This window comes from Ornithodoros turicata, chromosome 2, assembly GCF_037126465.1.
Source record: "Ornithodoros turicata isolate Travis chromosome 2, ASM3712646v1, whole genome shotgun sequence".
Classification (NCBI taxonomy): domain Eukaryota; kingdom Metazoa; phylum Arthropoda; class Arachnida; order Ixodida; family Argasidae; genus Ornithodoros; species Ornithodoros turicata.
Window position 1 is genome coordinate 39,371,412 of NC_088202.1, and position 23,585 is coordinate 39,394,996.

The 23,585-nt window shown below is 44.8% G+C and overlaps 1 protein-coding gene across 2 annotated transcripts in view; it reads left to right on the forward strand.

Moving 5' to 3' along the window:
* The window catches only part of LOC135385299 (histone-lysine N-methyltransferase 2A-like), a 57,415-nt gene that overhangs the window by 25,233 nt on the left and 8,597 nt on the right, over positions 1-23,585 (forward strand). Inside the window, exons 10-29 of one of the 2 annotated variants that reach the window (XM_064614525.1) lie at positions 1,036-1,146; positions 2,263-2,373; positions 2,458-2,595; positions 3,362-3,457; positions 3,554-3,662; positions 4,995-5,050; positions 5,202-5,259; positions 5,351-5,499; positions 6,911-7,052; positions 7,138-7,202; positions 9,650-9,730; positions 9,833-10,025; positions 10,637-10,704; positions 10,814-10,951; positions 13,395-13,553; positions 13,665-13,788; positions 14,620-14,698; positions 19,074-21,346; positions 23,140-23,214; positions 23,421-23,545. In XM_064614525.1, coding sequence (XP_064470595.1) covers positions 1,036-1,146; positions 2,263-2,373; positions 2,458-2,595; positions 3,362-3,457; positions 3,554-3,662; positions 4,995-5,050; positions 5,202-5,259; positions 5,351-5,499; positions 6,911-7,052; positions 7,138-7,202; positions 9,650-9,730; positions 9,833-10,025; positions 10,637-10,704; positions 10,814-10,951; positions 13,395-13,553; positions 13,665-13,788; positions 14,620-14,698; positions 19,074-21,346; positions 23,140-23,214; positions 23,421-23,545 — 4,350 coding nt within the window. The remainder of the gene's footprint in view (positions 1-1,035; positions 1,147-2,262; positions 2,374-2,457; positions 2,596-3,361; positions 3,458-3,553; positions 3,663-4,994; positions 5,051-5,201; positions 5,260-5,350; positions 5,500-6,910; positions 7,053-7,137; positions 7,203-9,649; positions 9,731-9,832; positions 10,026-10,636; positions 10,705-10,813; positions 10,952-13,394; positions 13,554-13,664; positions 13,789-14,619; positions 14,699-19,073; positions 21,347-23,139; positions 23,215-23,420; positions 23,546-23,585) is intronic. The other variant, XM_064614526.1, reaches the window with a different exon arrangement.

The following is a 23,585-nucleotide window of genomic DNA, read 5'->3' on the forward strand; positions in this document are numbered from 1 at the left end:
CACTTTCACTGTACTCTGACGCGTGAGACCATCGTTCCTGACGGTAATGCGTAGCTTGGAACAGCCTCATTCATTAGCGCAGTAAAACCGCGATCCTCGACGATGTTGTATGACTTTGCTCATCACGCGTTATTGTTTCTGTGGCGTTCGTGTTCGGCACTTCTTTCATTTCACGGCAAAAATCTGCGCGCGGGCCTCAATGCTTTGTCGCGCCGACGCGCTAGCAAAATCTCTCCATGCAGGTCGGGCTTAAGGCTATATGTGTCTTGCTATCGTTTGTTACAACAGTTAGCGCAGTTTCAAATGACTCTGCAGTGTGGTTGTCGTCCTAGTTGACACTTTTTAACATATGCGGTCGCACAACGCCGGAAGAGAACCTTTGTCAAAATATCATCACATCCTACCCCTCGATTATCACCGTCATCGCACGTGACCATGATTCTATCATATATCGCTGGCAACCACAAATCGGAACCGAAAAAACGCGTTCGAGAAGCGGGTTTTGGCTATGCATGCAATGGCACGGTGAACAGCGGTATTCAGCTCAACACCAACAAAATTTCGACATTAAACCGGAATTTCACCGAACTGTAGGCCTCATACGAATGTTCAGAGTTCGTTTGCAATCCATTAAAGCCGCGACTGTGCTGACGATGCATGAAGCGTACTGCGGTTTCGCGTTTGGCGGTTTGGATGGGGCGGACTTTAAAATGACGGCTGCAACTGTACTGTGGCGAAGCATACACAATTAACTTGAGCTAACATTGTCTTAAGCTATAGATCAACAGTCCTCCTGTGTTGGTCCTGCAGCGCTGGCAATTTTGTAAAGCGGGCTTCACCTCATGCAGGGAAGCACCAGGCGAAGCCCACTTCCAGGGTGGCGTAGTTCATTTTCAGGGAACAGTCGAATATTCGAAAGACCGAATATTGGATATTCGATTCGAATTCAAAACTCGAATATTCGCACACCCCTAGTGTAAATAGATCTCTTATGTATTACTGTTGCTCGACGTTTCCCTACGTCTGTCGTTGCAGTCGTACCCTCCCTTGGTATCCAAAGTGGTAGATCATCCATTGCTGACAAGGCAGCTGAGCAAGAAATCTGTTGGCCATGGAAACCAGCCACTCATTCAGTCATTATATTGGGTAAATGATCAGCTAACTTTGTTTCTTCAGATGTGTGGACATATACCTACCTATGGGTATCTCGCTATCTTTTAGTTTTACTAATTACTGAAACTTCTGAGGTACTGATATCATACTTGAACAATCACAGATAACAGTAGGCAGATAGAACCTAGAAATCATGCATAACGTTTGTAAGTAAAAAAATTGTTTGTTGCAAGAAAAGTACACTTTCTAAATGAAAACTGCACTTGATTGACTGGGAGAGCTCATTGAATTGAACTGCCCTACAGTGTGGTACAGTATAGTGCAAAAATAGCATTCATGTTTTTATTAAAAGGAGCTTCATGCATATGAACATTTTTAATTTTCTTCTTTCTTCAATGTCTTTCGTAATGATGAATGAATTATGTTTCTTTCATTGAACCTTGACCAAGGGCACACTAAAGCTTTGACGTCTTGGAAGTTTCACTTTCATGCAAAGCTTTGCGTGGCCAAGACTATTTTCCCATTTGGCATTTGGTAGAGTCTGTTAAGCTCCATAGGGAGCTATGTTGGTGTATTACTATTGACCATATAGTTTGTTGAAAGTGGTGAAACATTGTAGATATCAAAAGGACAGGTCTCATGAATGAGTACCTTCAAGCTAGCACTTATCCTAGCGCTTTCTTGATATGCTAATCCTTTTCTCATCTTTCATGTCCGTTATGTTTATCTTCCTGAGCACAGTCTTTTACAGCTTGTCAAGGAAGTGCCGGAAAAAAGTGCAGAATTTGGAAATGTATTGCGGCCACTTCTCGGCATCCCTAATTAACCTATGTATCGATCTCAAAGTATGTTAATTGCTCTCAAAATATTTTATTTAGCATTAACTAGACCTAATTTTACCTGGAGCACCAAACAACATGAACAGAAGAAACCTTTTCTTCTTGTGCATTTTATATAGATTACATGTAATGTTTTCAAAAAGCTATGGCAAAATGTGTTCATACACTGTAAAATGTGTTTTGACATCATTCATAGAAGGGCAATTTGCCCATACAGTCCTGTACAGAGTGTACTTTATTGCATTCAGTGCCTGCCTTGCCTTGGAGCTGAGCTTGATTCTGCCGGCATATGTTCCTCATAATTTTCCAGGAGGAGTTTGACCGTTCTAAGGTACTGGCATTAGGCTTTGCTCTTGTGTCATCGCAACAGTTTGCAGTTCAGGCTGTCTGCTTCCTGTGTGGCAGCGCAGGTGAAGAAGAGGTAAATGGGCTTCAATTGGTCGCTTGCTCATCCTTTCGTATAGAAGATAGTTTGTGTGAATGTTCTCTCTTTGACCATTGGCAGCTTCTCTTCTGTACTGTGTGCTGTGAGCCCTATCACTGGTTCTGCCTAGACCCTGAAGAAGCACAGCTCTGCATTGAGAAGGAGAACTGGTGCTGTCCACGCTGCAAGACTTGCATCGTCTGTGGTCACCGCAGCAGTGTAAGTTGCCTTACGTGCTCCGTATATCCGTGGTGTCGTCGTAGAGTACCGAAAGATCCCTGATAGTCCTTGCTTCAAAGTCACGCATTAATCGACACACATTTTAGCCCACACCCCCATAAATGTGCTCTGCAATGCTGCCTTGCCCAGTGGAGCAAACATGAGCTGTTGTCTTCACATTGTGTGTAATGAAGAGTGCAATCATTGTGGTTCTGCTAGGACGTGCAATAATCTGTCATCTCTGTGGACAGATTTTGATAGCATTGAATGTCAGATGCTGATGGAACTGTACACAGTGCCCTAACTAACATTCACAAAGATTTAATGAAAAAAAAACAGAGTGTGAAAACACGAACGTATTGTCGCTTCTGCCCCCCCCCTCCCCACCCCTCCCCTCCCTTCGGACTCCATGTACCAACATAAAAAGCCACTCAAAGTGTACCCCTTTTGGAAACTCCTCAGTCTCGTGTTTCTCAAGGTGCACTACAACTTTCCAATGAACATCTCGGTCCTTAAACAAAAATTGGGCACAATGAAAAATAAATAAAACATTCTGGCATGCATGATACACAGCTGCTAAAAACATTCAGTTGGTTTCATTTCCGTAGAGCTCTACATCTTTTTTTGAAACCTTAGTACGTGTTCAGTACCCTGCATAGCAAGGGAGCATCTCATTCTGATACTTTGAGGTGCCGTAGCTGCGTTTTGCTGTGCACGCACCTGCCATTGCAGATGCTTTAGGAATCACGTTTTCCCGCCATTTCAGCAACTCTTGAGGTGCAACAAATGTCAGCAGGCATACCACTCGGAATGTCTAGGCCCCGGTTACCCATCGAAGCCGTCAAGAAAAAAGAAAATATGGGTGAGTAAAAGGAGAAAAATGAACATTTTTGGAATGCTGCCAAGGAAGTATCAGTATTTATTGGCATAATATTTGTACGTGTACTTTTCTCTTCAGCTGTGCATGAAGTGTATCCGCTGCAAGAGCTGCGGGACAACGTCAAAACACTCTGCATGGAATTTTGACCTTTCACTTTGCCAGGACTGTGTCTTGCTCCGTGACAGAGGTAGTGTGTTCCACTTGTGGCCTTCGTGTCTCTGTTTCTGGTGACCTCATTGCTTATAAATCCGAGTGAAACTTTGTAGTCTTCAGCTGTAGTACCACCCTTTCAAAAACAGGATAATGGCATATGCCACATGCATGTTGATTTCTTGAAAGTGTGGGCCAGCAACATTTTCCTAAGTTTACTGCGGTGTACCGATTCCAGGACGAAAATAACAAAACCTGTTGCTTGCTGCTGACCGTCCTTAATATGCATATCACATCATTGTGATACTATGCAATCCTTTTAGAGATCTCTTAACTTATTACCATGAAGCTAAATCAATTTCAACAGGTCAAGTAGTAATTTCCTAGTAATGAGCTCAGTGACACTGAGATCAGGTACAAATAAAACCTTGTCAAAGGTGTCTGCGACATGTTTGTGATGAACCATCACACGTGTCCATTTAGTAGACAACGCTTGTTACTATGATGTTAGCCTCCAGCTGCCATGACAGACACTAAAATATGTTCTAATACTACTGCTGTTTCAGTTCAATCCCCCAGGTTAAATAATTCGACACACTCTTCAACAATTGAACCTCTGTATGCAATAAGGGGACGAATCGACTTATCCACTTTTTACTATTGCTAACATTGCATTGTTGACATCTATATACCAGTGTGTACCTGCCAAAGAAAGTTTAGAACCGTATTGCAATTTATTGGCCCGCTTCAGGAGGGTAAGAAACGGGAAATGCATGTGTGTCAATGGGACGGACAGTCAGATAATAATAATAATAATTGGGGGTTTACGTCGCGAGACAACTGAGATCATGAGCGATGCCACAGCGGTCGGTCTGTGGATTGCTTTTGCCCACCTGAGGGTTCTTTAACGTGCGATGAAAGCTCATCACACGGCACCCCGTATTTAACGTCCCTCGCTGAAGACGGCATGTCTAAGCAACTTGTACCCTGCCACCAAGTTGCTGGTGTCCTCGGCCGGGTTCGAACCCACGATCTCGGGATCAGAAGGTGAACACGCTACCGATTGAGCCACCGAGGCCGGTGGACAGTAAGATCATCGCCCTTTTCTCGGTTTGGAATTTTGCGACTTATCCTCTTATTGTATATAGAGGTTCAATTTATGATATTGTTTCTATATTACAACATTTTTGTACTTGTGCAGCCCCGTTTTATCTTTGATGTAGGGGAATGCTTGGGGGGGGGGGTACAGATTGGAACATTACAGCTCTAATAAAATAAATGTGATTGCAGTTTGCAGCTACGTGTATTTAATTTTGCAAATGCAAAGCGCAGAAATTTCTAATTCTAATGTACTTCTACGTTCTCTTAGGAAACTACTGTCCATTGTGTGAGAAATGCTACGAAGATGATGATTACGAATCCAAGGTGGGTGTTGCGACAGCGAGGTAAAGTTAAATAATAGTACTACAGCCTTCTTTTGTGAGGTGGCAATATTGGTTGCTGCCCTATTTGCATTGTTGAAGGACTGTCCTGTTGCTTGAATGGTTTCACTCTACATACGTTTCGTTCCCTGCAGATGGTGCAGTGTTCTCAGTGCCAGCGGTGGATTCATGCTCGCTGTGATGGCATTTCTGGTAGGTATCCAGACCTTTTATTTATCTGTTTATTTTTGTTGCACAATAAAAAAGAAATGCACGTACAATTGGGTGACACACATTTTTGTAGATGAGCTGTACCAAGTACTGTCATTGCTTCCGGAAACTGAGCTCTACTTGTGCTGCCTGTGTGAGCCCAACTCACCTCGTCTGTGGCTAGGAACTGCTGAACGAGTTCTCCAGGCCCGTTTAAGAAGCATTATGAATGCACTCCTTGAGGTGAGCAGCATGCATGGTGGACACCTTAATGCAGTGACGGAAGTGCTGTGCCATCCTGCACTGTAGAGGGTGTTTTTGCTGCATTTGCGCAAAAGTTGTGCCAAAGTGTGGAGTAGGCGACCACTTCGCAATCCACGGAGGTCACAGCGACTTACTAGCCGGCTAATCGGTCGAAGACAATGATGCCAGCTTGGCCTAGCCTAGCACTGGCCAAGCACTCTCGAGGTGCGCAGCGCACGTGTGCACAGTCGCTTTGATCCTCTAATAATTGTGCTGTTTGTTCTGTGTTATCTTTTGTGTTTTCCCCTAGCCCAGGGGCATGTTACATACGTCAAGTACACATCAACTCGCTTGCATTTTATGTACTTCTATGTTTGTTGCTATCCAAGCTGAGATGCATGAGGTGATCTCCATACTTTAAGACTTCTAAGATTCCTAAGGATAGCTTTGCGTGTCTCGAGAGATATTGTCTAGATGCATTGTTGACGGTCACTGTAGCTTGCTGCGTTTGAGGATCGCTAAGGCTCTTCGAAAACAAAACACATTGCGAATGTGGCAGTTCACGCCCGCCCTCCACTGACTCCTCGGATGCGGCTCGCCGATCTCGCACCCTCTAAATTCGCCCCAGACCCTATGCAACTGAAACTGAACGTGGAAAGCGTTCATTCCACACCATAAATGAGCAACCATACTCGCCCGATGCCCTTCGACGACGGATTGCAAAGCTGCGCCAAAACGCGATTTTTCTTGCACCAGAGCGCTTCGAGGCGCTTCCATCACTGCCTTGATGGGATGTGACTAGGTTTTTAGGTTTTCTGAGTATATTTCTTGGCAGTTTTGGAACACGTCTTCCAGAGCTCATTATTTTCTGGGAACTTTAGTTTTTGAGTGACTTTTTTTTACCAGTTTCTGTTGCTAAGCTGACCCGTAAGCTAAATACAAAATTTTACCCACATAATGTGCTAATTCTAGCTGTTCACATCAAGGGACTAGTAGCCTGTGCAAAAAAAACTTTTTCCTGGACTTGTTTTTGCTAAATGTGCACTGTGTTTTATAGCTGTATTAAACTGTACACTCAACCCCATGCAATAACTTCCCAGAGGAGGTCACGGTGAGCAGCTGAGTTTCCTGCGCTGTCTCCCGTCTCCATTTTTGCTTTGGAGGATCCCGTTTTCTGAAAACAAATAGTTCGTTTTACAAAATTAAATGTTTCTGCTTCCCAGACTACGTTGCGCAGATTGCAATTGTTTTGCCGTCATTTTCAAAAGGCCTGCCTCGTGTTTTTACCCTTTTTGCCCATAAATATTTCAACAGGGCAGAACTTTGAGAGACCTGGTCCTGGGAAAACGCAGCAGTTGGACGCGCCTGTCTTCTAAGATTAGCTCGCATTTCTTACATTGTATTTGTGCAGTTACAGAAGGTGTCAAAAGACAGGAGCCACGTTTTGGAACAAGCGGTGCCCACTCCTCCTGATCCGCTCATGCTCCCTGACGATCTAACCGACAAGGATGCTGGTTCTGGGTCACCTCAGCCTTCTACTGTCTCAAAGACAGGTAGGCCTCTTCTTGCACGTTATTTCAGTCAATTGAATTGCTTCCGAACATTTGTACGAGCTTGACGTTTATTTGTTTTTCCTAGAGTTGCACTTTGTGGACCTGTCGCACGTGCAGAGAAGGATAGAGTGTGGAGAGTTTGTCACCGTGGTATGTAATGATCCGTCTGGCAAATCTTTTGTTTCGGGGAATCAGGGGTCACATAAGAGGAGCGTTCAATAATTTATCTATTTAGGTAGGAAGGGAACAATTTATCATAATATCATTATTATCGCATTATTATTATTATTACGGAATTAATCGCAAATAAGCTTGGCACACCCAGTTTCTTACTACAGGTCGCCGACCGATTTTTCGGACATGCTCGATTATTCAGACGCGGAACGGCCACGGGCCCCATAGAGTCGATGTATAAAAACGTCCAAAATTTCGGACACTGTACAGCCACTTCGCTCAATATTTCAGACTCTTTGTTTGCCCAACCGGCGAATCTCTCTCTTGGGGTGACGAAAAATATTGGTATCATCTTAAATTCGTATCAAAAGAATTCAACCCACTAAAATATTGAGGCCAGAAAATAGACAATGATTCTTCATTTTCCATTCCTCTGAGTAGAAAAGGTCTGTCGTAACGCTTTTGCATCTTCATTTTTGACCAACGGCACGATTCAAAAGTCCCAGCACTGCTGTCCACCCGCGAGTTGCACGACGGTGCTGTAAAGCGAGCTTCACCTAAAACATGCAGGCGTTAGGTGAAGTCGACTTGAATGGGGTGATGGCGGTGCCTCCGTCAGTGTACAGTGATGAAATGTGGCTTCAGGAAATAGAAGCTGATGTTATCACGCAGAGCTGAAAATCCGTTAGGAAAGAATATTAACAAATTTTTCCAGCATACTAGTGCTTAGCAAAGTTGACTTCGAAGCGAAATTCGTTTTTTCGGACTGCTCGATTATTCGGACATTTGCGCGATCCCCGCTGAGTCCGAAAAATCGGATGGCGACTGTATATCCAAAACTACAGCAGATGCTCTACGTTGTGTTTGATTTTGTCACTGATTGGTCGTGTTGACTGCTATGTTTGTATTGAATTTGAATTATATGTCAACAACACACACACTTCTGTTGAATGGTCTAGTAATGAACTGAGGACTCATGCTGTACATACAGTGCAATCCCGTTAATTTGAAATCTCTTAATTCAAACTGAAGGTCGCGTCCCGTCACGGTCATGTTTATTTGAATAGGGGATAATGCCTGGTAATTCAAATGCATGAACATGTGCAATAGTTTATTCAAGCGAAATTGCACGACTACTTGCTGCTGGCATGTCAGTATCATGTTTACTTATTGCTTTGAAGACCATTACTCATGTATACACCCCCTGTTCCTTACTCCTTCCTGCTGTCCTCTCTCCATCTGTCCACGTCTGTACGCCGCTCATAGCCACAGTTGCTTCGCGGCGCTAACACCGAATTAAAAAAAAAAGGCAATACAGTATAGTGTAAGTACGGTACTACCCTTGCCGAATTTTTCCGCAATACGTTGTTGTGTGTTTGAGCTGCGAAGAGGACACATATACAATAAAACCTCGCTAATTCAACCCCTGTTAATTCAGCTAATTTAGGACTACCCGTGCGGTCCCAGCAGACGTGTATATTGGTCTACACCAATAAGCACTCATTAATTCGGAAGCAGTTGGCTGTGCACCGGATAATTCGGACAGTCATGGTTTGAAGGAAGTGCGTCGGCACAAACTTCAGAACAATTGAGCTTCAGAACAATCAGGAAATAGGCAAAGGGTGGCGCCACTCTAAAACTAAAAAGAGCTCGTGCAGTACGCATCACTATGGACATCAGTGCCGTGACGTAATCAGTGCCATGGCAGCTCTCGTGAAGTGCACGAAGTATGAGACTAAGGACCTCACGATGAAAGTGGAATTACTGAAAGCCCTGGAGGATGGCGCCTCCAGGCAAGAGGTAATAAAGAAATATGACGTAAGCAGGAGCATGTTGGCAACATACGTAAAGACAAAGTCACAGATCCGCGAGGCCGTCGAAGGTTAGAACTTAGACGGCAAACGAAAGTGCGTTCGGACATGCTGTGTACCTGTGGCTGGAGGTATCCATGCAAGGACAAGGCCGCATCGGAGGAGGGTCTGCCGCCTTCACGGCACACTCAGAAGCGGCGGAAGCCCTTGCTGTTTCGAAGGAGTTTTGCTATAATGGTTCAGGCAGCTCGAGTGCAGTCGAGCATTTGACAGCGGTAAGGAGACTTGTTTTAATGGCAAGTTTCTACTCTCAAAAGCAAACAACTCTTCGTAGTTTGCATTAGAATGAGCCTCTTATATTTCAAGCATTGCATTACTGCGAGTGTGTGGCAAGACATAGCAACCCATGGTGCATCTTCGATGCTCCTAATATGCGTTGCTAACACATCAGATCAGGCTCTCATTTATAGGGACTCCCTTTAGTTCGAACCTCGCTTTATTTGAATGAGTCTTCATTCCCCCTTCAAGTTCGAATTAGTGGGATTGCGCTGTATCTTGAGCAGTTTTCCTAGGACCACTCTTTTTTAAAATTGGTGTCTTCCAAACTTGCAGAAGCAGTTTTGCGAGGAAGTCCTGCAAGCAGCAATTGCCAGCAGAGTGTCTGCACCCATGGTGCATGAGTTGCTGACCAAGGTATGGGCAAATGTATTTATGAAATTCCACTTCAGTCAGCTGCCGTCAGAGAGGAATCTCATCTATTGCAGTAGCAATCGTTAAATTAGCTATTGTTTGTAGTTACTGGAGGAAAACTTCCCTGGTCTCCGGCCGTCCCCGCTGCCTCCAACACCGCCACACGAACCCAGTGATATGCCGAGTGGTTTGCTGCCAGACGCAGTAATCCCACCGCACTCCGACCACGTTTACGCTCAGTATCTGCCAAAGCTGGAAACCCCAGCGGTTGACCAACCTGGAGTCATACGAAGCACTGGTGAGCTATCCAGTAGAGTATGCGTGCTGCGAGATGAACATGTTGCCAACTTTTAGGGTTTATTGCCAGGGTTTAGAAAACTGTGAACTTTTGTCTGTGACTAAGAGTTTCACCCGTTTTACGGCTCTTAGAAGCACAAAAGTCAGTGGGCAGCTGTCGTTGCAGAAAGTGCGTGGAGTTTTGGAGTCTGTCGTTAGGAAGAGTTACCTTTACTGCACAAACCTGAAAGGATTATTCTTAGAGCCTGAAGTTTTCGGGAAATATTTTTTTTCTAAATTCGGGGAGTAAAAATCGGATAAATAAACGTGCGCTTTAAATTCCTGCGAATTCAGGTGCAAAAACTTCCAGTACGCTAGATTCGGGGGGAAATAGGGTTCAGTAACTCAAACGAACTGAACTGGTTCAGTACAAATGATGATGTAACCGCGTTTGCTGCCAAACAAGTTAGTGTGCATTCCTACAGACGTCTCAGCCATTTGCCAAGTAAAAATTGGGTTTCAATTCGGGAAAGAATCGGGTTAAACCCTAAAACTTCAGGCTCTAATTATTCTGTGGTATGTTCATTGTTCCCATTGCTTTCCTAAGTCTTCTTTCCTTTGGCAAAATTGCAGGACACGGCACTTCTGTGGACAGCCGACGGTGTGTCCTGTGTGGCCAGAACGGCGACGATATCTCGGTGGTGAGTTCCGTTAGCACCGTTATATTGTGGCTTCATCTCATTGCCCTTCCGCCATTCCTCCCATTATTAAGATAATTGTGGTCCTGTACTTACGTGAATCCCGTTTCAGAAATCTGGGCGTCTCTTGTATGCCGGACAAGACGACTGGGTTCACATCAATTGTGCTGTGTGGTCGGCTGAAGTCTATGAAAGTGTGAATGGGTCATTACATATGGTCCATGCTGCCATTTCTCGTGGTAGATTTCTGGTAAGCTCCCCTGGGTTCCAGTATTGAGATTTTCGTGGAAATTCATTGTTTCTGCTAGCTAAAAGAACAACAGGTGTCCTAGCACATGGCCATGAAGATGTTATTTCACAGCAGATTCCACTTATTTACCCCGCACGTCCTCTTTCGTTTTGAGGAGATATAATTCATCTTGCGTTACTTCGAGATTGACGCAAGATGGACTTTGTAATTTTACACCGAGCAGCTGGAGTGCCTCCAAATTATATATATATATCACAGAAATATCACATTAGGTAGTTATGAAGTGGGAAGTTTGTTTTATAAAATGTTTTTGTAGAGGGCTTGCGAACAAGGTCAGGTGGAATTGCAACATGGTGTGTTTATACACACAAAAAAAGTAATTGGTGTGAATTGATGATGCGGTAGGACTCCTGCGCTATACTAGGAACTGGATAGATGACATTTACTAAGATGTACATGGACCTAGAGCAAGGTTATCGATGCTTTGATACATGCAACTGCCTACAGCTTCGATTCTCATGCTTTTGGGAACCTATTCCTGAAGCACACCAGAGGACGTGCAATATTGGGCAGGAGACCAGCGTCACAGTTCACAAATGAAGACTGGTGTCTCCATGTAAAATGTATGCAGTGTCACTGTTCTGCTCACAGTAGTGGCCAGAGCTCTATAAGACACACTAGCGACACTGCACTTCCTGTGGCAAAGTGGTCAATCTTGAGGGGCTCCAGTTCTGTGCTGTATTGTACCATCAATACTGTTCATTGCAGTGCACAGCTTAACACCTTGACTACTTTGAAAGCTCAAAAAAAAAAAAAAAGCAGAAGTGAAAGCAGATGTCAAGAACCCAATTACAGTCGCCGACCGATTTTTCGGACATGCTCGATTATTCGGACGCGTTCGCGGAATGGCTACAGTCCCCATAGAGTTAATGTATAACAACGTCCAAAATTTCGGACCCTGTATACCCAGCCAGCGAGCGTCCCGAATGGTCGCCAGATCACCACGTGCGCATGACGCAGTGCACCAGTAGCGATCGTGCCCCACAAGCGTCGCTCGTGTCTGCCGTTCACTTAATCCCAGATACAGGAACTGTCATCACGTCGTATCGTCGTCCTCAGTAGGATCTCGATCATACGAATCTCTCGAGATGCCGTAAAATATTCGTATCATCCGAAATTTGTGTGACAAGGACTAGACCACATATAAAAGCTCAGGCAAGAAAATGGGCAGTGGCTGTTCAATTTCCATTACTCTCAGTGAAGGAGGATTACCGCAACACCGCCGAAATTGGTGAAGGCCTAGCACATGCTGTCCACCCGCAAGTCGGCTTCGCCTAACACCTAGTCTCAGTGAGGGCAATTTGCCGGGTAAAAATCGGGTTTCACCCTAAAGAGACAGCATTCAATTTGGGGGGGCAAGTTCGGGGAAGCATCGGGTTCAACCCTAAAACTTCTTGCTGTACTAATGTTGCCAGAAGTTGTCCTACAATGTTCCCTCACCGTGTTCGGGATATCAACGATTTGCCGTCTCCCAGTGCAGCTGTCAAACTCGGAACTAATGCAGGCGATTGCAGAGCTTTTGTCCGTATACGGTAGGGATGGGCCAACCAAATCCACGAATCCTCGAATCCTAGGCAGTGATTCGAGATTCAGGAATCCGAATCCCGGTATCCAAAACGGCGAATTGAATCTTTCGAATCCACCAACTACATTTGTTTGTTTCTTTTTTTTAAAATGACGCCTCCGGAGTCCACCGAAAGCCTGATGGACATTCCCCATCGACAGCGATGTCAGAAGGACTCTTCAGCACATCATGTGTCATAGCTGATAAAAAATGCAGTAGATTCTTTCTTAGTTTTATGGAAAGAATTCGAACTCGAGATTCAATGTATTTCCTGCAGTCAATGAACAACACGTTAGTAAATTACATTTAAGAAGTGTATGAGTATGTTTTCTCCTCAAAGTGAACTATTATTTAATTTGTTTTTCATTAAATTCATTTCATTAAAAGATATGAAATTCTGCTTCAAAAGTGTTTTTTTGTTTTTTTTTTTTCTGGCATTTTAAACTTTTTTTTTTTAAGGAAAGGATTCTAAAGATTCGAGGGTGGTAAGATTCGTGGATTCGCAGAACCTTGCTTGGATTCGGATTTGGAAAATTCTGGATTCGTCCCATCTCTAGTATACAGTGACGAAATGTCTCTTCGGGAAAAAGAAGCCGATGTTATCAGGCGGAAATGGAAGACTTGCCCATTAAGAAAGCATCGACAACTTTTTCCGGCCTACTAGTACTAAATGAAGTTGACTTTTAAAGCGAAATTCGTTTTTTCAGACTTTTGCACGATCCCCGCTGCGTCTGAAAAATCGGACGCCGACTGTATTTTGAAAAGTGTCCTGAATTCTCTCATGTTTGCAAAAGCTTACTCTTGGCACATATTTTTCAGAGATGCGAAGTGTGTGGTAGCATTGGTGCAACGGTGGGCTGCTGTGTTAGAGGCTGTCCCGCCAATTTCCACTTTCATTGTGCCCGAGCGGCTGATGCAGTCTTTCAAGCTGACAGGAAAGTGTTTTGTAGTGACCACAAGGCAAACATTGACCGTGATGTGAGTGCACTATATTACTGTCATTGGGCGTCCTTCATTGAGATCATTTGTTCGCCCTGCATTTTCAAGGAGTGATCAAATTAGCCTCATAGCTCTGCACTATTGTTGAAGGTGGTGGAAGGTGACAAGTTCTCCGCAAGTCACCTAACATACGTTGACCAACAAGACGTGTCGAGCAAATGGCAGAAGAGGTTTTGGCAAGGGCGGCTCCCATCGAAAGTCAATGTTATTACAGGTTAGGCATACGTTAGTGTGCTTGTTTACAAATAGGGCCGAAAGTTTTTGGGGAATGCTCTTTCCAAAACTCATGGCTGTAAAAAATCAGGAGCTGTGCTTCCGAAGGTAAATGCATGCAAATTTGTGTGGGGAAACTCTGTACGTTGACAGTCATGAGCAAGTGTCTGGATTTGAGTATATTAACCGTTAAAGAGCTTTCGTATTGAGGAACCTTCAAGTAATGAGCACTGAGAAACAGACACCACACTCACGTTGCAAAGAAGTAAAGTTATTCCTTTTCACGATGGGAAGAAAACTGTTCTTCCTTTTCAGCTTTTCTTGAACAGGCACAAAAAGTTTGAAAACTTGTTGAAATGAAACTACATTTGCACACACAAGAACTTGAATAGCTTCCAGATGTTCTCTCAGTTCAGGTCCCTTTGAAACCTCCTGATCCTTTGCTTTGGGAGTTCTTTATGGCAGCCCCACATTTCTGTGACTCTGCAAAGCTACCTGTGGAAGCCATACCAGTATGCAGGACTATAGAAGGTCGCTTCTGAATAGCACAAAGTGATATTTCGTGGCACACCTGGTATGCATGATCTGCACATTTGGAAAGGAGAATTTATCAGTGTCACACAAACATGCAGCTACAGTGTCTCAACACAGGGCTTTGTTTACTCTTATTGCTACACAGATTAGCGGTGGAAAGTCTTTCGGGTTGATGTTCACAGCGGGAAGGAATAGGGTTAACCCCAAAAACTTCTGGTACTAGGCATAAGTGGTGCACTGTGAAGCACTTAAAGTACAGTACTAAAAAACGTACAAGCTTATTTTTGTATCCTTATAGGCTCAATGACTGTGGAATCTCTAGGCTACCTGACAGAAGCTTCTGACTTGGAAACTGTTCTTGTACCTGTGAACTACAGGTCTGTATCGATAGTATATAAGAGTGTTGAAGTTTCACTTTCATTATGTGGGATACATGTTACTAATCTTACCTCTTCTCTCTCTTGCATTACACTTTTGAAATGTTTTTTTTTTTTTTTCGTCGATGCGATTTTTACGCTTCTAGGATCCACGAAATCAGTCCGCATTATCGGGCAGTCTGAATTTTTAGTGAATGGCATTAATCCACTTTATTTCAAGAGCCTTCACTCAGAACCTTCAAAGTGACTTGAAAAAAGAATCTATCCGTGTCTGCTTTGCTGCGCGAACATGCAACAATGTATCGTGGCAAATTTTGGGAAGTGTATCGCCAACGTAGTCACCACAGCAACGATTGCCCCTGTAGACTGGGGTGCACCAACGGCATCCTTGTTGCTGCCGTAGTTTTTTACCTTTTCTCTCGCGTTGTCGGTGCCGAAGACAACGATGATACTAATGCTGCTGAAGTGTCGAATGGTGACGTCACATTAGTCTTGATTGTCGATGAATTTGCATCTTCGCCTTCACTAAACATGTCTATCATAGTAACATCAACATCATCCTCACTTTTAAGTGGAAGTTGGCATCTCAGTACTTCTGATACTCAAAGATACTCGTAGTCGAAGACACGCGTATTGAAATATAAGTTTGAAGTGTCTGAACTGGAGTGTTTGGTTTGGTCATGTGCAAATGAGCTCCGCCTTCCACCATGCGCGCGCGCTGCACTTCTGTGCATGTGTCATGTCTGGAATGGCAAGTGGTCTTCTCCCATTCGTGTTATAAAAGCCAGGTAAATGTGGTACGAAATATTACATGCAGTGTCGTGTTTCTGGCGCTCTGGAGATGGTAAATCCCAAAAATCGCGAACGTTTGAAGCGAGATGAGTACGAATAATCAAGCGTGTCTTTGGAGGAACGATCCGTATTATTGGACGCAGAAATACACTGTTTCAGTGGGGCGTTTGACGGTGCCAACAGTTTTGTCCAAGAAATTGGCGAGTCCAAATCACCAGTCGACGAATGTATCCCCTTCACAATGCTACGCAACCCTTTAACGACCCTTCGCAAACGCCACACAACCCTTCACATGACCCTACACAACGCGTCCAAACGCTAACGCAAGACAGCAGTCACAGCCAAACGAGCCTTTCGAGCTTCCCCCAATTCAGCTTGGCGGCGCCCTCTTGCAGCGTCAGCCTTCTTTCGCCGACACGTCTGAACCAGTCGACCACCACAGCTGCACGCTGCACTGCCGACGCCACGTCGCGCTCCCCCCCCCCCCCCCCCCCCCATTCGCCGCGCCGTGGCTACAGACAGACCATGCCGCAATTCTTGTCTAGCGAGGACTCTAATGCTAACGCATTTTAGATGGTGGAGTCCAGGGAACACGTCTAACACATGCAAGTAAACACAGACAATGGGCGCGTTAAGTAGCTGCTCTCTTACTCCTTCTCGGGTGCTCCGAGTTTCGTGGTCCTGGAGCAGCTGTGTAACGACGCTTGAACGCGCTCGCTGTACTGCCGTTTCTCCCTTTTTGTCTTTTTTTCTAGGGGTGTGCGAATCCGAATATTTTAAGTCGAATCGAATATCGAATCGAATGGGGGGGAAAATTCCGAATACCGAATCGAATATCGAATATTCGTGCAAAATTTACAATATGCGACTTTCGCACTAAAAGTTTCCATTTTGTATCCCATGGCTTTGGTGCAATGTTTGTGGCATTAACTGTCACGAGAGAGACATGCAATTCTTCTGTTTAAAGCCCCTACTCTTTAATTTTACATGAGAGTGCTTCCTGCTTTCCAGGTGAGCCTACACTTACTGGAGTGGTTACCTTCATTTCAAAATTTTATGTCCAGCAGTAGCATGTTACACGGATGAGGCTGTAATTGCCTCAGACAACCACAGGCCATTTGTGAAACAAACGAATTGGCATCCTGCCTCAGCTTTGCCACGAACACCCTTTAGTTTTTTTGCACTCGCCCTAGGAAGTTGCACTACTGAAATTTTAGACGTAAAGGACATCTTTAAGACACCCTTCTTGTTCGTGGGCTGTAGTCAACCTTACAGGCATCAAATCAAAGTCCCACAGTTCACAGACGATGTCTACAAAACTAACTTTGGATAACGTTATCTCAAGCAAAACCCCGTCCCGCCTGTGCTGGTTCTGCAACAAGGGCAGTTTCGGAGAGCTGGCTTCACCTCATGCACGGAAGCATCAGGTGAAGCCCACTTTCGGGTTGTGTCGTTCATATTCGTGGAATAGTCAAATATCCGAAAATTCGAATATTGGATATTCGATTCGCAAATTGAATAGTTCGAGCGTTTGGTATTCGATTCGAATTCGAGAACTCGAATATTCGCACACCCCTACTTTTTTCTACTCTCTCTGCTCTGCTGCCACTCGACGTCCCACGTTCTCTTTCTTTGCTTCCGTGGAAAGGAAGTAAGAGGTCTCGTGACGGAGCATGATACCCCCTTTTTGTGCACCCTCCAAAAGCAGGTGCGTGAAGAGCGCGCTCGCGTACGAAACTCTGGGTACGAGCGTAACCATTTAACGGTAGGAGTGCCAAACACTTGCACTCCGGAGCAGCCGCTTAACATGTGCCGCTTCAAGCATGTACTTTGAAGTACTGCTTGAGGCAGCGGTTCTTTTGCATTTTGGTTCAGGGTTAGAGGAAAGCTGAGGGCAGTTACCCGCAAGGATAACCAGGGTGTCGGAGCGAACCGAAAGCTGGAACCGAAAACTGAAAAAAAACGCTATTTTGGTGTGAACCAGAACGAAATCGAAACCGTATACGTTTTTTTCGCTCAGGAGGGAAACCGAAAAATATATTTAACGGTTTTCGGTCCATGAAAAACTTCGCCGGTTTGGGCTACGGATAGGCGAACGAAACAGACGTCGTGTGCTCTGAAGTCATGTCATGGATACTATACGAGGGTTACGGTTACGGTGGAATGTATGTCGGTATAGCATGACCCTTAGGCTCCCTGTGTAATGGTTTATAGTTCGCGCTCGCACACAGACTTAGAGGTACATGTGACTCTCTAGCAATGTGCCGTAGTATTCGTTTTAATTTGACCCCCAAACTCTCCTCAACTAAACAGCGACCCAAGGGGTTGCATAACGGCTTCTTTATCGGTAATGTCGCGCAACGCGTCCCTTGTTTGAGAGCAGCTAAGTTGAATACATTTACGTATACGCGAGGGCAAGCCCATGCAAAGTGGCAACTCTTTTGTGGACAGGACACGAAGAAAATAAAACGGAGCCGTCGAGCGCGTTTGTGAATGAAGGTGTTCCTCGATTTGCGTCGTACTCGTGCGGCGGTGCTTGCTGGCTAGACAGTAGCAACAGACATTCGGATGGGACGCAATCGCTCCAACCCAGCAAGAAAGTACTTTACGTATGACATCACGACAAACAAGTCCGTTTGTAGCATGCGCTTCAATAAAGGAGAAAGCCCATTTGAACAGACAGTAACCTACAGGAACTAGGAGCTACCAATTTCACAGCTGTCTATTGATATTAAATACCGTGTATGCGGAATAAACGGGTTTACATTTTGTAATATTTATTTTTTATTTATTTTTTTGGTGGGGGTGAATATTCCCAGCAGAAGCGGAACCGGTTAAAAACCAGTATGAACCGTTATTTTTTTACTCCGGAGCAGAACCGGTACCGGATCGTTTATGATGTAACCGGAACGAAAAACGTTTCGGTTCGACACACTGAGGATAACATAACGGGGCACGAAAATCTTGTACAGTGTCGTGAAAGTTCAAAGTTGGTCAGCTCTAGCGGAAACCAGCGGAAAGTCGCTAAGAAGAGTTTTGTAGTAAGTTTGCGTCCACTTGTTACTGAAGGCTATGATTGAGATATTTTCGATTTTCTGCGAATTATGTAAGTTTTCTGTTTTCACGACCTCTATTATATCATATGATAAGAAATGCATGTACACTGAAAAACTGCACAGGCTTTCTGGCGACCTTCTCTTTCTTTTTTTTTCTTTTTCTGTTCTGAAATTATGCAAGTTTACCATTACGGTTGAGTCACAGAGAATTTAATTCTCGTTCTCCATAATTCAAAATGCCATTACATGTGGAATGGTTTCCCTGCACCCAAAGGATATGCAGCAGCTATTGGATTGGAATACATAACAAATATGACAATGGCTATGCCGACAGAAGATACTTTTCAAGCTGTAGCTTTCTGTGTAATAGTGCATGTAGCAATATCCGAATGTATTGGATTCGTTATTATTCAAAGAAATAAATATTCTCTTCGTATTTGATTCGAACCGAAATTCCACCATTCGTACAGCTCTACTATGTTCCTAGATTTAAAGCGGCATTATGAGTACTACGCTTTGTCTTGCAGGTGTCGCCGTTTATTCTGGAGCACCAAAAACCCACGACAACGCGTCGTCTACACTTGTCGAACGTACCAAGTGAGACCACCTAAGGTGCCTCACCGGGATGACCCGGGAGAAAACACAACCATTGTGCACGACTCTCAACCCATGCGTAAACGCCGGAGATCTAGTGAACTGGCACCTGCTGGAGGGCATTGTGATATTTTAGATAGCTGTGATAGGGTGGGACCTGTGGTTTCTTCGAGTGAGGAACAGAATGATCGGACAGTTGAGCTGCTGTCCTCCTCCAAAGGATCTCCAGTAGGTGATTTCTTGGACGGCCCTCGTGATGATACTTTCTCATTAGACTCTTCTCGTTTCACTGAGGGACACTCTGACCTGAGTGGCATGGACGACCTTGACGCAAAGATCCTCGACGAACTCGCTAAGTGTGTTCAGGGGACAGATAGCCAGTTAGACTTTGCCGAACTGCTCGAGAATATATCGAGGACCTGTGATAACAGCGCTGTGCCAAAAGATGAACAAGGTGTGATGGGTGGTGCGTGTGGGGAAGCTGCAAATCAGCCAGTGCCGGTAATCGCCCAGGGTAGCCCAGACAATGTGCAAAGGGTGCAGACAACTTCATCCTCTCCCGGTGCTTCAGAAAAATGGCAGACATCGATCACGCGAGGACCTGTCGCTGGCACGAAATCTGTTAATAGTATGCGAGGGAATGACTCGAGCCAAAAGATCAACAAGGTGGCGAAGCAGCACTCTGGCTGCTGTACCTGTAACAGAGGCCTTACAAAGGCAACTGTAACAGGTAACAGAACAAGCAGTCCGGCACCTTCATCACAAACAAAAAGCCGGGCGAGGCCCAGGCCATCCGCCGCACCTGTTTCCCCCAAGGCTATCCTGCCGAAAACGACGACTTCCCAAGGTTGCATGCAGAAGCGTGTGCCGCAGCCTCCTCTACCAGTGCCGACTGTGCAGCAGACAACATGTGTGCCACAAGTTGGCCCCCAGCCGCCTCTGCCACTGGACCTGAGTCGATTCATCTCCGGGTACGCACCGTACCCCACGTACAACATACCCCTCGTCAATCAGTTTCCTTCCACTATCAACATGACGAGCGTCAGCTGTGACAAGTTTGAAGTATATGAAGTCCCTGGGGGAACCATTATCATTCCTCGCCAACATTACCGCCTCAACAACTGTGTCTCCACATTAGGAATGGGTGCTCAGGTTGCTTACCTTGGATCAGTGCCTCTCATGACCGCTCCTTTCATGCAACCTGCTCCTGCCCCACTGGCATTCATTGGGCAGCCCCCCGTCATGCCCCTCGCTTTGCAACCACCGAGCGTTTGCAGCCAGGTGCCGCTGGTAGCCGGCCCCGGCATAGTTGCCGGTGGGAATGTTATGAGTGCGAGCATAACTGGGGGCATGGTGAGTAGCAGCATGGCTAGTACAACTGCGATTAGTCAGGTACAGCAAGCTGTATCAGGAATGCCTGCTGATCCTGTACATGCCGCTGCACCAAGCAGCGAGCATAGAAAGAAGGCAGTTGTGACGCAGAAGCAGTGTACCAAGGCAGTCGTGGTGCGCAACCAATCAGTGGTGGCACATCACGGAAGCACCAAATCAGTGATGACGCAGAGGAGCTCCATCGTCTCGCAGCATCAGTGCACCAAATGCTTGGTTGTGCAGCAGAACAACGAGTGTGTTCCACAGAGGCAGCCTACTCCACCTCCGCCGGAATCGACGTCGAGTGACGTTCTGGGAACGGTGCTGGAAGCTGCGAGCAGCAGCACAGACCACGCAAAGCCCAGTTTATCACCTCCTCACGAGGTGGCCAACTATCCAGAGCCCGACTCTTCAACGGCGGAGGATCTATTTGGGACGTCCGGTTCGCTCCCAGAACGCATGTCGCCCGTGTTGTTGCCACCGCCACAGTCTCCCTTCAGTCCCAGCCCCGAAATGAGTCCCAGGAGTGGTGATGCTGCGGAAGGAATATTTGCCCTACTGCAGAAAGCGGCACAGCGCATTTTGCAGGAAGGGTGGCCCTCGGATGGGGATCTAGAGCCTGAGCAGAGCCCTCCTAAGCCTGAACAGTCCTCAAGTGCAGAACCTGCGCCAGTGGCACCACATACACTACCACCACCTCAGCAGGAGCCTATTGTGCACAGCACAGTGAACTTGCTACCATCAGACAGTCCCCGAAAGGCGCCTGAGGGACCGTACATAATGTATGAGATAAAGAGCGAAGACGGGTTCGAGTATTCTTCTGCCGATATCCATGGTAAGTATGAAATGGATATTGGCTCTGTCTCAATTAAAACTGAACAAAGATTACTGGAATTGAACTGGCACCTATTTACAGGAGAGGCTGAAATTGCTAAACATAGAAAATGCATTTGAAATAACAAAATCTGATGAAGTACGTAGCAGATTTCCTAGGTAGTCTGCAAAGTAGTAAAGTCTTTTTTTTCTCTCTCTCTCTCTCTCTCTCTCTCTCTCCCCCTCTCTCTCTCGATGTTGTGGATCTCTACTACACCCTGCCAACAAACAAAATGTTCAGCTGTGTAAAAAATGGGAACCGAGAAATATGGGACTGTTAGTTTCCAAAATTCAACCGGGTGTTCAGTGGAAGATTTTATGAAATTACTCCAATTATATATAGATTCCACTCTGATAGAAGTTAATGAGACTGTGTATAGGCAAATATGACGTAGTAGTATTTGTATTGGGTCAAAAATAGCCCCAATTTTAAGTGCCTTGGTTTTAGCACAGGCTGACCAGCAAATTTTGGAAGGAGTTCAGAACACCGAGTTGCAAGTCATCAGGGTGATGCCCTATGTTGACGATTATCTGCAGACAAACATGCTGATGTGTACACTGTTAAATGTATATTTGAAAGGAAGGGTGAGGGGGTTGAATTTTACTTTGGAAAGAGATGTGCATGGGGTAATCCAATTTTTAGATTTCAGTATTCAAAAAAGTGAGAGAGAAGTTTGCTGGGAGTATAGACCAAGGAGTGAGAAACCTCTAGTGCCATATGATTCCTGTATTTAAAAACAGTAAAGAAGTCGGTGGCACAGTCTGCGGCGATAAGTGCCATTAAAAGATCATGCCTGCACAGGATGGCAAAAAGCTGCAATAATCAGATAAAAGTGTTAGAGGAAGCGGGATTTCCATAATCATTAATTATAGACGTCACCAACAGGGATATAAAAAAGATTTGCCACCAAGAACAAGAAAAGAGAGTGAAACTGAGAGAAAGAGAGGAGTTAATAATAATAATAATAATAATAATTAAAGAGAGGGGTTATCCAATATGTGCATGAAGCGTTCCACCGGTTAAAAAAGTTTTGTAAGAAATACAGTGTCCACGTTGTGTTCAAGAAAGGAGGTAATGTAATGTCATTGATGATTGAAAGTAGTATGGAAAAAGAGCGTGGGTGCCGAATCCGAGACGTCAAACAAAATTTACGGAATGTAGCGTAGGTGTAATGTGCAGCATCCCTGACAAATGTCTTAACGGATACATTGGGCAGACCACCAGATGTAGCAGTACTAGACTAAAAGAACATCAAGCCAACATGAAGAAAAAATTTAAAAACTTTGCAGGGCACCTTCAGGCCCTCTGAGGGGCGTGAACCTATCATCACCAAAACAAGAATTCTATGTAATAGGGGAAGAAAAAAAAAAGGGAGGTGAATTACTATATCGGGAAGCCACGAAAATGTAAAAATCAGTATGTGATTGCATATGAAAAGAGTATCTACCTATAAAAAATATGTATAAATTTGGAATAACCCCTGCCACCAGAGAGGAATGAAAATACAGAGTATAAAAACTAGTTCTTTCGGGATATAAAATCTTGGTTGCCAGTTCAGTGCTCTCTGTCTGTCTCTCTGTGCATGTTGCGTGTGCTGTCTTTTCATGTACCCAGCACTGGGGGTTTTAGAGTTTCTCCCGATTTTAATTGTGTGTGACCAACCTGCCAAACTTTTAACTCCTTTTTCTATTCTTGTGACTTACTATATCACGGCTTCATGAGTGTTCTTACAGTAGAATTCTCTACAATTGCAGAAGCGTGGCGGTACGTATTTGAAAAACTGCAGGACAGCCGTGCAGCTGCCAACCTTCAGCCACTTACTGTTGATGGTGCGTAGCAGATGCATTGTATACATTGTTGTTATGGTTTCTGTATGCTTGCTGTTCAACACTGTGATGGGAAAAATGTGGCTTGGGAAGTTAGTACAGAGGAAAGACAAAATGTCCCTGCTTAGCCCAATTTATCACTTGCATATATTATGTTCTCACGTTGTTACAAACTCAACTCGCGCTGTGTTCTGGCTGTTTCCTTGCAGACGTAGATGGATACGCAATGATAGGCCTTGTACACAACACTGTAGTATACCTAATAGAGCAACTCCCTGGGACTGACAACTGCATCAACTATACCTTTAAGTTCCACAAGAAGGAGTGTGTCAAGGTATGATGCATTTCTTTCAGACAGCAGTCTATGATTCTAA